Genomic DNA, 13,544 nt, shown 5'->3' with positions numbered 1-13,544 from the left:
TCAGCAATACTTAAATTTGTTTATTTCAAATTTTAGCTTTTCAAGAAATGTTTGAAAAGTAAATCAAATGATAGCTTCAATAAATATATATATTTTTTAAACAGGAAAGCATCATATTGCAAAATTAAAAGCTCTGTTCAAATATATACAATTTGTATAATTAATTATATACACTTTAAATATAGTACATAGAAATAATCTAATCAAAGCATCATTGGTAAATCAAAAAGATCACACATTCCTTCCGTTTCATCTAAATTAAAAAAGTAGTCCCTAGTGCCAGGTGGAGGACTGAGTCTTAAAAACGGTGAAAGAGCTGCAAAAAAAGAAACAACTTCGTAAAAATGCATGAAAGCTTTCAAAACGAAAAAAATATATATACGTCCATTTCACCTCCAAAAATTAACATTCAAACAAATTAAGAGCAATAAATACATAATTTATCTATTGCATTTCAGATTGTTATTTTTCCTAAAAATTAATACACAGTAGACCCTCGTTTTACGCGGGGGTTACTTTCCACGGAAATACCGTGTAAAACGAAACCGCGTAAATTGAGATTTAATAATAGTGTTAACATACGGGTTAAGTTCCCTAGGTGAAAAAAATCCATTCTATTGATCGATAAATATATATAAGTTTAATATGTACTTATTCCAATACAAACGCACAACGTGCATAAAGGAAGCATGAATTAACTTAGTGCTCATTATAACGAGCTGTTTATGTTATTCTTTTGGCATACAATAAAAAAAATTTCTCTGTAGTTCGATGTGGGGCATTAACGTCATCCATGATCATTCCTTTAATCTCCATGACAGGATCTTCCTTTACTAATAAATCAGATCATTTGTCATTATACGGGAATGGCTCAAAATTTTCAGTGAATGCTTTTGGTTGTGTGTCATTGATATTCTCATTGGTTTTGTTCTCAATTTGTTCAGTAAGTTACCACTCTATAGCCAGAGCTAAGGCAGAAATACATTCTTCGAGTTGAGCCGAACTATTATTTCGGTCACTTGTCTGTTCAGTGCTAATCTTATATAATTAAAAACTGAGCATATGTATCTATGTATGTATGTCCAAGTAACTTTTCACGAATGCCAATGAACTGACCATCGAGCCAGGTGTGGATGGATTTGTTATCTTCCCGTCTTAATGTCTGGATATTTAACATAATCCTCTGATAATAAATAGCCAAGATATCAATTAAAAACTTAATTCTAACCCTTAGATTTCAAAATAAAATCCCTAATTTTCGAAGGCTTTCCTCCATTCAAATTATTATTCAGTGCTTCATCTCAACTTTCCGTAACAATGCTGTTATTAAAATTTGTAGTTGTAGCGTGAAGAAAATCGTTAAATGTGAAAGATCTGTTGCCATTTTTTTTCTCGAATATAAACAAATAAAATTTTGGTTTTTGTTTTGAGGCTTTTCCTGCAATTGGGGGATTTAAAATGCTTACTTTTTGGTTATTTTCCCGCACTCTGCCACAAAATTTTACTGATTTTTTTTGTTTTTGTTTAAGCCTGATTGTTGAACATGCGTCATTAGACGTAACTATTATTTTCGAGGTACACTGTGCAAAGCCGGGCGACGCAGCTAGTTCCATATTAGCTACCGTTTGTTTGGCACTCTTGGCTTCCTTAAGAGGTTTTCCACCTCCAGCTCAGTCACTTCCTAAGCCGGGCTGATGAGTGCTATTAAGCACGTTACTGCAGTCCTCAGCTGGAATGACTGAACTGGCGGGGTATTTTATGTACTTCTAAAAATTCTTCCTGTGAATTCTAAATTGTGCAAGTTTAATAACTTTACTTCTGGAAAGCGCTCTGGAACCAATCCCAAAAAATGTCCACAGTTGCCAAAGCTCGCTAGTTAGCATGTTTATTACTAGTCATCTACAATATAAGGAGTTGGGATTTTGAAAGAGAATGAAATTTTATCTGTTAGCAATGCCACATCCGCGTAAAATCGAAAATCATACGCGTAAAATAAAGGTGTCAAATCTTAAATCCCGCATAGTCGAAACCGCATAAAATAAACCCGTGTAAAATGAGGGTCTACTGTATATATATGGTAAGGAACTCCAAATTCAGAATGCTTGAGAAATGATATTTCCAGATTTTGAAATGTTCCAGGTTTTGGATTAAGACTTAAAATATGAGCTGATGTGTGCATCACATGACTTTCTTTTACCCCAATTTAATCATAATAGTGCCTTGGAGTAAGCAAAGAAACTTTAAATATTTTTACCCCAAGTTTGTTGCGAACTGAAGCAAAAAAAAAAAAGTTTTATACAGAATTATTTTCCCATTGGACATTTTAATTTAATTCAATAGATAACTCTCTAAATATTGCCAATAGTGGCCAAAAAGAAACCAGATTTAAATTTTTTAAAAAATGCCAAATTTGTCGCCAAGTTGGCAAAAAAACTTGGCAAGCAAAAGCTTGGCGATATATCGTCAAGTGTTTACCAAATTATAACACCACTTGAGTTTGCATTAAAATTTACAATGACTTCCCCCCAAAACGGTGTAAAAGACCCCCTTTGGAACATCCGAATGCAACCAAAAGGGGAGGTGCACAACTAACCCCACCAGGAGTCTACATACCAAATTTCAACTTAATAGGACATACCATTTTTGAGTTATGCCATATACATATGTACGTACATACAGACGTCACGAGAAAACTCGTTGTAATTAATTTGAGGATCGTCAAAATGGATATTTCGAGTGTTTGTACATTCTTAGGCATACATCCAACGTGTGGTCGGGTTGAAAAAAAATCATTATTCATTGGGGGGCGAGCAAAGTGGAAATTAAGGCCAATTTTTGGGTGAAAATTTTTTCGGGAATCCATTACTTCCTTTACTTTGTAAAATGAAGTAAAAACCCGAAATTATTATAAGACACGTTTTCATGCCAAATTTCTTTTATCTCAACGAATTTCGAATGTTGAGAATTATCTGATATGACGACTGATACAGTAAATAAGGCATACTTGCCAACTTCCGACGGAATAAAAACAGGAGATTCCACTAGAGGTATATAGGTGATTCACCACAGAATTATTAAATTATGCTTTTAAATAACATGAATACTAAATTTAAAGTGAAATGGGGATTTTTCACAGATGTAAGCAAATTGGTAGCAGCAAGAAAAATCTAGTGCAAAGAAAAAACCAAATAATAAGCAGTGAATTTGCTTAAAGTTTCGTACATTCCCATCTCTACCAAAAAGTATAGCTACCAAAATTTTACTAAAATCCCCCCCCCTCCCAAAAAAATCAATATGTAAAGAAAATAAAATATAAAATAAGTAGGTATAGGGTAGTACATGTTAAAATAACTTCAAACTTTCAAAATAATTAAAATATTTTTAAGATGCAAAAGGATTGAAATCTGCTGCAATTTTCGGCAAATCACGTGCTTTGTTGAATATGCAATGTAGGTATCGCCCAAAAAATTAATTTTTACTAAATGAGTTATTAATTGGAAAAATTCTTTTTTCCTGACATTGGTATACTTGAACAGGGCGCCATCTATTGAGTAGAAAGTGAAACTTCTTCATGATTAAATGAAAAAACTGCAAAAACGGGAGAAAATCGTAAAAAACGTCTTTTTATTTACTTAATAGTAAATAACACAAAACATATTGAGCAAAATACAAAGCTATTTTCCAGTAAAAATATGATTAACTTGTTGCATCGATTGGCATACCATATTATGCATAATAATAAAATCAATATTCGCCAATCATAGGACAATGCTAATAATCATTACACCCCTCCCTTTCGCATATTACATTAAAATTACTCTTTTCTAAAAATTAAAAAAAAAATAATTTTTAAAAATTCATAACTTATTGCACATTTTAGATTATAGATTACTTTCAATAGTTTACATTGAGATAAACATTTAATTCTGTTTTTGGAAATTTACATCTACTTCCATCTTGCAAGTGACCAAATATGGCGACAAAATGAAAAAACGTAAGATAATAACTAAAATTTCTGTATTTGTAGCATAAATGTAGTTATAAATAATTAATAATCCTTAAAAAACTACAATTAAGACAAAATAGAGTTTTTAGAACATCAAGCATCTAAATCCATTAAAATAAAAAATGTTTTTAAGATAAATTTTTGCATTTTTCCAGAAAATAATTACGAATTATCCACAAAAAAAGGACACATTTTGCGTCTGTTTCGATATTTTGCATTGCAATAAACATTCAATTCCATTGTGGGAAACCTAGGCACTTAAAAAGTATTGTGTACTTCCATCTTGGGAATGACCAAATATGGCAGCTATGCCAAAAATTAAGAAATAGTTTTTTGAATTTGTAGAATGAAAACACTTGAAAAATAATAAATCTTCATGAAACTATGATTCAGTTGAAAAGTTTTTAGCACATTTGCGTCCAAGGCAATGAAGATAAAAATAAGTTTTAAGAACAAAATCTTTCATTTCTCAAAAAAAAAAAAAAAAAAATACATATTTAAAAATTAGTCAATTTGCAGCACATTTTACATTACTTTCATTAGTTTTCAGTTAAAGAAAACATCCAACCTTGCTTGCTTTTTGGAAACTTAGGCTTTTAAGCATCGTGTCTACTTCTATCTTGTGAATGATCAAAAAATGGCGACTATGTTTCACACGTTGCTAAAAAGGGTTTTTGATAAAAAAAAAAAACAATTTCTTCGATCGACCCTTCTATCCTCAGGCTTATGCTTCTGAAGTAGTAAATTGTCTTCTCCCCTGTTGAGCTTGTGCATAATTCCTATTCACCTGAGGAATTTTTTTCTTGGGAACTATTGAGCAGCAAAAATGGCGACTGCAGAAGCTTTTTTTTTTTTTTGGCGTCGCCACTTTTTTATTGCCAGCGTCATTTTACCTCAAAATTTCAAAAAATTTTCAGGAAACATTGACAAAAACGAAGATTAGACCTCATAGTACAAAATTCCCAGGGAAAAAAAATGGGAAAAAAAATTATTTTGGATAAAATTGCAAAATTTCCTGACACTTTTAGCTATGTCATTTTCCCTGACAATTCCAGGTTTTCCCGGAGCGTACCAACCCTGTCTTCACACACACACATTTCTTGAATTTTATTAAGTCTTCTAGTGCAAATTTAAGAAGCAGACCCTATATCAGGTCAAATTACTAACAAATCTATAGAAAAGATGGGAATACCAATAACTAATATGAACTTAAGAACTGAACACAAATTTAAAAACCCTCACACAGGTAAAGTAGAGGGCAGATGATGTAGTACTTTTGGAAGGAACCTTGAAGAATTAACTTTTAAACACTAGTTACAATAAAAGAACTTTTTGAAGGTTTTGATGGACAAGTTCATGCATGAACTGTGCTGAAAATGGACTTTTTTACAGACCAATAGACTTAGTTCATCCTCTCAAAGCAATAAATGGGCATAGTTGACTTTAAACATTTTTTTTTTTTTTTTGTATGCATATTAATACTATTTCATTTCAGATAATGTTGCATTTTGTATTTCTATAATTAGTGAAATTCAATTTCCATGAAGTTTAGACGGGGAGGATAAATTCTCTTTAAGTTTTCCGTAAAGAGGGAGCTAGAAGTAAGTTTGTTCAGCTAACTTCGATAGAAGAACATGAAGTTAATATAGCGTTAAGTAGTATGTTTTATAGTGTAATGTGCTAGTGTAAGTTAATAAACATTAGCTTTATGCTGTCATTAGTATTGAATATTCCTCTGAATCCACTGCACCACCATTTGGCCATTTTTCTTTCTGGTTGGCTATTTTTGGCTTATTTCCTGAAGTGGTTTGGCTACTTTCTTTAATTTTCACCAAGCAACCCAGGCATTAAGGGAAGAAAACACGAAAAAAAATTACATGCAGAATCATCAGAGGAGGTTGAACAACGAGAAAAAACAATGAAATTAAAAACACTGTTGTGCCCATAATGCATTAAAAATCTAACCAGGTTTATTCAGAAAAGAAAACTTGGATATTTTAGAGGTTTTCTTGGATTTTAAGTTGTCATAAAATCTGAACAAAAATTATTCAAAAGCTCATACTTTGTAATTCCATTGTAAAAATACTTGTTTTTAATGGGTTACAGTTGCAGAGCTTAAATATCTATTTTCTAAAAGATATTGACATCCAAAGTGGCTATCAAAATCGCTCAAGTGAAAAACAGCCTATTTTCAAAGAGCTATATCTCAAGTTTGTCACCTCGCATCTTCTTTACGTTAAAACCATTAGAAAGAACAGATTTTTTTCCTTTCAAAATAAGTTTTTTCTTCGATGGTGTTCTTTCGTTTAAGGATAAAATAAAATAACAGTTTTAGAAACTAAAAAAACATGCTTTAGTAGCAAAATGAACTAAAAAGTTAAAAAATAATATTTGGATGACAAGTATGTAAAGTAATTGACCTAACACTTAATTTTACTGTAATAGAAAAGAAGCGTGGTTTGCTTCTTATCAGTTGTCTTAAATTTCTTCCACTTGTTATCCATGCAAAAATGTAAATAAGCAGCGCCCCACGCTTTTTTTTATTACAGTAAAATTAAGTGTTTGGTCAATTACTTTATATACTTGTCATCCAAAGATTATTTTTAACTTTTTAGTTCATTTTGCTACTAAAACGTGTTTTTTTTTTTAGTTTTTTAAACTATTATTTTATTTTTTACTTTTAGTTCATTTTGCTACAAAAGAAAGGTTTTTTTAGTTTTTTAAACTATTATTATTATTTTTCAAATAAGATTTAGATACTAAATACTGCTAACACTTGTAACTCTTAAATGAAATCTTTGTGCATGTGTTCGATTTTTATAATGGAATTTATCTTAGTATTCTATTGCATTAGACATTTTGAATGCTTTCTGATAAATTCATGTGCAAACACTGTTATATTCCGCCCCTCTGATTTGTACATTGTAAGTAATTCTAATAAGTCACTGGCTATTTGTCCAAAGGAAAGTTGGACCCACAAACATACAAGTTAAGCTAATAAAAGCGTGTTAATTAGAATAAACTAATAACTTATCGTTAATAAATTAATTGGATTATAGAATATTGCATTGTCATTGGGTCTGAGGTTGCATTCCAAATTTTAAAAGAATCCGATCACAAAAAGGGGGTGAAAATTGAGTTGCAAGATTATAAATTTTAATTTCGGTGCAGACGGGATTAGAACGCACGCCCAATGATTCCCAGAGGTGGATGTCAGCAAAGACCCGCGCCTTAGACCGCTCAGACACGAACGCTAATAAAGTGGTGGAATGTACTAACAGTAATAAGCAACTAGCTCTTAGCCCAAAGGAGAGTTACTCACAAACATACAAGTGAAGCTAATAAAAGGGTGTTAAAAATTCAAGTCAAACTTAACAAGCTAGAATGAAAAACAAACAGGCTTACTTTCTGTGGAGATAAGTTCTTCCAATATTTGTTCTTGCAGTTTGTCATCTATGATTTTAAAACATATAAAAATATTACTTAAAATAGGACATAAATAATACTTGCAATACAAAATATAAAAAAAAAACAAGAAAAGGAAAAAAGGAAGTAGAAAATCAAGAAGATGTTTTTTTTTTTTTCATTATTGATTTAAGTGCCATCAAGCAACCTTAATAGCAATAAAGACTATGTTTGGCTTAATGCAGAAGTCAGCAAAGAAATTTCTTTTTAAAAGAATATGAAGGAGACTTATCTCGTTTGTTTATTTATTTTTAAATTTTTTTTCTTCTGAAAACTTGCAAATTTTCTGGGAAAGAGGGAACTTTTTGATTTGCACTAAACAGGAGCAGGGTACAGAAAAGAGATAAAGAGGTCCAGAGCAACCCAGGTCCTCACTCAGTTGATCTCAAACTACTGATTTTTAAGGGCCTCTTTTATCAGTTTTATTTGCACTTTTATGCTGTGGGTTTACTTCCAATATTTTCTGAAAAGTTTTAACTATTTATTACTAATGAGGTAGAGAGAGAGGGGCATTTAACTTTCAAAATAGTTCAAATCTTTACAATATGTACAAGGTTTGAAATTTCAAACGTGGTATACAATTTTTGGCAAATCACAATAATTTTCCAGAAATAGATTTTTACTAAATGAGTTAGACTTTAAAAATTAATTTATGAAAAAAGTTCTAAATACGACAATTTGAACTCGATCAACTCATTTTGACATCGATTTTTTAAAAAACTAAAAAGCGAATTGGTGAAAAATCATGGGATCACGTTCGCGGTAAAAGCAGATACTTTGCTTGTTGTAATTTCCAGAGTCGATCAAAATTTCCCTGAGTTTTCCCGGTTTTCAAGTTGTATTTTGAAATTCAGCCAGATTTCACTGTTTTCCAGGCTTCCTAAATGAGTTTCCAGACTGAGTGGTCAACCTGAAAATGCAATGCGACAGGATTCCTAGCCTGCAAATTTGCCACTGCTGTATTGTATGTTCATTTAGATCATTTTTTATTAATGTAATACTGTTTATGTTTATATTTAATGTTTTGTACTTATTAGATAAACACTATTTTACACTGAAAAGCATTCATCTCTTCCCTGTAACTTATGACCCATTTTAGCTTGTTCTAGCTGTGGGTTACGGACATTAAAAAAGAGTAATATATTTTGCAATCTGAACATTTTGATAGTTTGCAACTTACCAGGGGTCTAATAATAGTCGATTTTCACTAACTTCAAGTCTCATAACTCAAACACCACATATACTTGCGTTTTAGTGGATTTCTCATATAAGTTGACACCCTCCCCCCTCCTTTGCTCCATTAGCAAATAGCGACTACCCCTAAAGCAGAATACTTTGTGATGTTCTCTAATGTAAAATCATTTGCCCAAAATTGTTTACTTCTAGCATTGTACACATAAAACGTTAATAAAATTAGTTGATCATGAAAACTATAAAATTCCCAAAACCTAAAAATAAAAAGGCTGTAAAACCTAAACCGTGCAAGATTCTCCAAATGCATAGAAAAAGCAAAAATGTAGTTTTATTAAAATCCTAGTCTGGGTGTCAAATTACACGTTTTCCTTTTTGGTTAATTTTACAAAATATGAATGAGCAATTAAAATAATGTTCATAAATAAATGAATTACTGAAATAATATATTAAATGAGGCGAGTTACGGACGCATTTTATAAAATACCTCAAAACTTTCAAAATAATTGAAACATATTCAGGATGCAAAGGGATTGAAATCTTAAGCAAGAACCGCAATTTTGAAACACACAACGTGTTTCAATGTTGGCAGGTTTCCAAAACATACGTTTATGGCAGAAATTGTGGTGGATGAAGATCAATTGGGAAAAATAGGGAAAAGGAAACCGAAAATACAAAGAAAATCAAATTATTTTCCACATTTATAAGAAATATACAATCACTCTGGAGTCTGAAAAAGTGAAACCCCCAAGGAGGAAATTTCACAAAACAAACGTAAAAAGCTAAAATTCTGGTAAAAATCGGGATAATCTAATCTCATATGGCGGTTAAGGGCACAAAGTAGGCGCAAGCAGTCAAAGATGAAGATATTTTTGCAGACTTCTTTAAGTTCAAAGTAAATTTAAAGTTTCTGCAAATGACTCATAAAATTCTGATATTCCGCAAGCTTTAAAAGCTCTGCAAGCCCAAAAAGGCGTAATTTGTGAGAATTTTAAGATCTTTTAATTTGAAGAAATTTGTCAAAATATATCTTTAGTTAGAAGATATTTGTAGAAAATCTACAGTTTGAACAGAAATTCTACAGAAATGTGCAGTTTATACAGAAATTCTACAGAATTTTCTAGAATTTCTTGAAAGAAAATTTGTCTGAGTTGTCTTCTCACATTTGAACAGAATTGTTCTGCAGCTCAGGCCTTTGTTCTGAGAAGTATGCAGCAAATTTTAGTAGCAGGGTTCGCTGATATATATCAGTCAATATATATCACGATATATATCCGATATTTATTTTGAAAATATCATGATATTTAGATATTTTCGATATTTATTTTTTCAACTGAAGTATTTTCAATACAAAAAATATATTAACCATTGTAATATTGAAAATAACCAGAAAGTTATGTACTATATTTTTATGATGTATTTATACATCATTGATGTAACAAAGTAATATATTATTATACATCATTGATATAACAAAGTAATATATTATTCTTTTTTTATTTTATATAGATAAAATGATTAGTAATGTAACAATTTTAATTCGTATTATAAGTGCCTTACTAAATATTAAATGTTGGTCAGAAAAAAAGAAAAATTCTTATGACTGCGCACCGACTAAGGCATAATTTTTATTTGTGAATCATATAACTGTGTAAAAGTGGCTAACAGAAGAAAAATGAGTGCAACAGCTAATACTAAATGAACTCCTTTAAAATTGATAAAAAAATTTAATGAAATATTAGATATAATGAAAGAAGCGTTAATTTTAAGTCTAAATATTGTAATATCAATGTAAGAAAATAAAGAGTGATTTGAAGATTCATTTACTATTTTGAAGATTTTAATTTGTGCTGATTGAAAATATCGGATTGATATCAAAATATCCGATATGTATCAAAATATCGGATATTTTTGGTATTTTTGAAAATATCATGATATTTTTGAATCCTGTTAATAGTATTCTGCTTTGTGGGTGACTGCTAATCTGCATTTTTATTTTGAGCCAAACGCAGAACTTTTCCTATTACAGTGAAGCACTGTTTATACGTTTTTGAAGGGACTGTATTTAAAAAGCGTACAAACGAAAAAACGTATAATAGGTATAGGTTAATGTGTATTAGACTTTGCAAGGACCAATTTTAAAAACGTATAAAAGAGAAACGTATAAATGGCGCTTCACTGTATATCATATGCTTATCATTACACAGACTGATGCCCTCTTTAGGGCAAATGCATTTAATATGCAGAAATGCTAAAAAAAGTACAAACCCTAAAGATCAACTCATGCACTTTTAAGTGTTCTGATTTAAATAAAACACAGAAATTTAATTCTGTGTAATAAAAGTTAAGGAATCGCTTACCAGCAATAGGGTCGAATAATAAATCTTTGGAAATGTTGAGCAAATTGTCAGCATCTGCTTGGACTTCGCTATTTAGCCCACTTTGCGAGTTACCTTAAAAAAATCATAACATTTTAGTTTCTATGAAAATATTATATAAAAAATAAAAAGCATGAGCAGGGCATGGAATATCAGCCCTGTACTAGTGTTAACACCAATTTTTAACCAGAATTTCTGTATATGGTATTAGGACATATACCAATTTTGAATCAGAACTCAAAATTGGATTCAGGTAAACTCAGTTTTATTTGCATCAGATCACAACACAATTTTGAAGCAGATACAAGATAACTTTGGGAAGAAATTTTAAAAGCACTACAGAAAAGCACCGATAAAAAGCTGAAAAGTTACTTACCTAAATTTTATTTTTTGCAAAAGTAAGTTAATACTAGTAATTTAATAACTAAAACATAGCATAAAAATAAATACAGTATTTAAAGAAATAAATTAGCCGAGTTGGGGCAACATATTGTTGCCTCAGAGCAACAGTAAGATATCTAATCCCAGAAATAACACTAAGATATCTTACTGTTGCTCTGAAGCGACGATATGTTAAAATTATATGCAAATTTTAAAATAATTTAGATACATTTAAACAAAAAATACATTTGCAAGACACTAGAAGACTGAAATCTGCCCTGCAATTTTCACTAAAGATGGAAATGATGGATGGATTTTAATGTTGGAATGTTTAAAAAGGGAGGGACATAGGATTTTTTTTTTTTTTTTCATGCATGGTAGACAGAAAGTTCAATTAAAATATTAGATATCTGAAACAGTTTGTGAACATTTTCGACATAAAATAATTTCTTCTGTTACTGGATGGTAAGGTGTCGATTCAAAACAATTGATTTAAATAAACAATTTTAATCATGACTTTAAACTACTTAGTTATTCACAAACCAGGGATGCACCAATAAGTATTTTGGCAGATTACCGATAACTAGGCAAAAGCTGGCCCTGAGATATCTGCCGTGGCCAACTTCGGTTATGATCATCACGTAAAACTCAAGGAGTGATGAGATAGATACCTATTCTCCAGAACAATGATGACTAAAAAATAGGGCCCTTGAGCTACTTTACTTGAGGCTTTTCACTATGGAATATGGCTTTTATAAGTGCCCCTATAAACTGTTCTACAAGATAGAGACTTTGGAGAGCACCACACATCAAACAGGATATTCAGCAGTAACAAGGAAAACTTGCCGCTGCAACTTTCAAAAAAATTTCAATCAAAAACCTTTTTGTGGTAAATTTTTTGTGCGCAGTACATTAATCTTAAATGTTTTCTTTCATTATAATTTCAACTTAGCACACAAATATTAGGTCAAAAATCCAACTCTGTACTGAACATTTATAAAATAAGGTTGAACTAAGTTTTATTTAAGATTTTTGTATATCGCTTCGTTTGCAAATAAGGAAGGCACTTCACATCTTAAATATAAAAAAAGGAACGCTCATAAAAGTAGAATGAATTAGGACAGACAGAGAGCATGAAAAAAATTTACTGGCAATTAAATTTAGCCTTTTACAAGGTAAGCTTACTTTGAGATGATTCAGTAGAGTCTGTCTTTCCTTTTTGTCTTCTGGTCACTGGAGGTGCTAAAGTTGTAGGCACTAATTGTGATGCTCCCTTTCGAGGTGAGTTGCGTGTAACCATGCGATTCGAAGAAGCATCTTCCGCAGCCTTTAAAGATAATACAACATATTAACATGTTACCAATTAAATTGTGTTATAGTACAGTAAACTCCCGATTATACATGGAATACGTGTGTACATTAGTTTTGTCACTTCTTTGGAGCTAACTTGACTTCTATTCTTTAGTAATTTAAATTCTCATTCTAAAAAAAGCATCTCACATGTGATACACATTGGAGCTTGTCAAAGATACTGATTTTCAGCATTCATCGTGTATGGGTTTCCATATACAAAAGCTTTGACCATTGAAAGACTCAATTTTATTAATAAAGAGTCAACCTGTTTCACTATTTCCTAAGTCTAGAAAAAGCATTGGTTTTAAATAGATACCTTAATACTTTCATAAACTTAATATTTAAAATCCCACATTAAGTTTTCTTAGCATCAAGTTTAAGCTCTCAGTTTCCTGCAGGGTTCATATACTTGAGGTTAAAAAAATTTCCCTGACTTTTCCAGGTCAGGGGATTTGACCAGGACCTTGACCAGGTGTTCCAGGTCATTTTTTAGAAAATTCCAGGTTACAAGCTTCATTCAAAATTAAGTTTCAAGAACAATATTATGTTTTCATTTGTTTACTATTTGTTGAAAACAATATACTCTCAACTTATTTCAGCATTTATACAATGCCACGTGTCATGTGCAATGTTAGCGTTTTGCTGTAATCGTGCAGCAATCTTTTAGCATACGCTTTTGGTTTACAAAACTTTTTTAAATTTTCTTATTAGTATCTAACAAAAAACATATTAAGCCAAATATTGCATTGATCGTCATACCATATAATGCA

General features: G+C 31.0%; 1 protein-coding gene across 1 annotated transcript in view; it reads right to left on the bottom strand.

Moving 5' to 3' along the window:
* Positions 1-203: 203 nt before the first annotated feature.
* LOC129230402 (transcription factor E2F4-like) overlaps positions 204-13,544 on the bottom strand; it is a 31,145-nt gene continuing 17,804 nt past the window's right edge. The window contains exons 6-9 of the mRNA XM_054864799.1: positions 12,607-12,748; positions 11,023-11,115; positions 7,412-7,459; positions 204-316 (exon numbers count right to left, since the gene is read on the bottom strand). Coding sequence (XP_054720774.1) covers positions 204-316; positions 7,412-7,459; positions 11,023-11,115; positions 12,607-12,748 — 396 coding nt within the window. The remainder of the gene's footprint in view (positions 317-7,411; positions 7,460-11,022; positions 11,116-12,606; positions 12,749-13,544) is intronic.

The sequence above is a fragment of the Uloborus diversus genome, chromosome 9 (assembly GCF_026930045.1).
Source record: "Uloborus diversus isolate 005 chromosome 9, Udiv.v.3.1, whole genome shotgun sequence".
Classification (NCBI taxonomy): Eukaryota; Metazoa; Arthropoda; class Arachnida; order Araneae; family Uloboridae; genus Uloborus; species Uloborus diversus.
The sequence above is the reverse complement of the archived record's forward strand: the minus strand, read 5'-3'. Positions and strand labels throughout refer to the sequence as shown.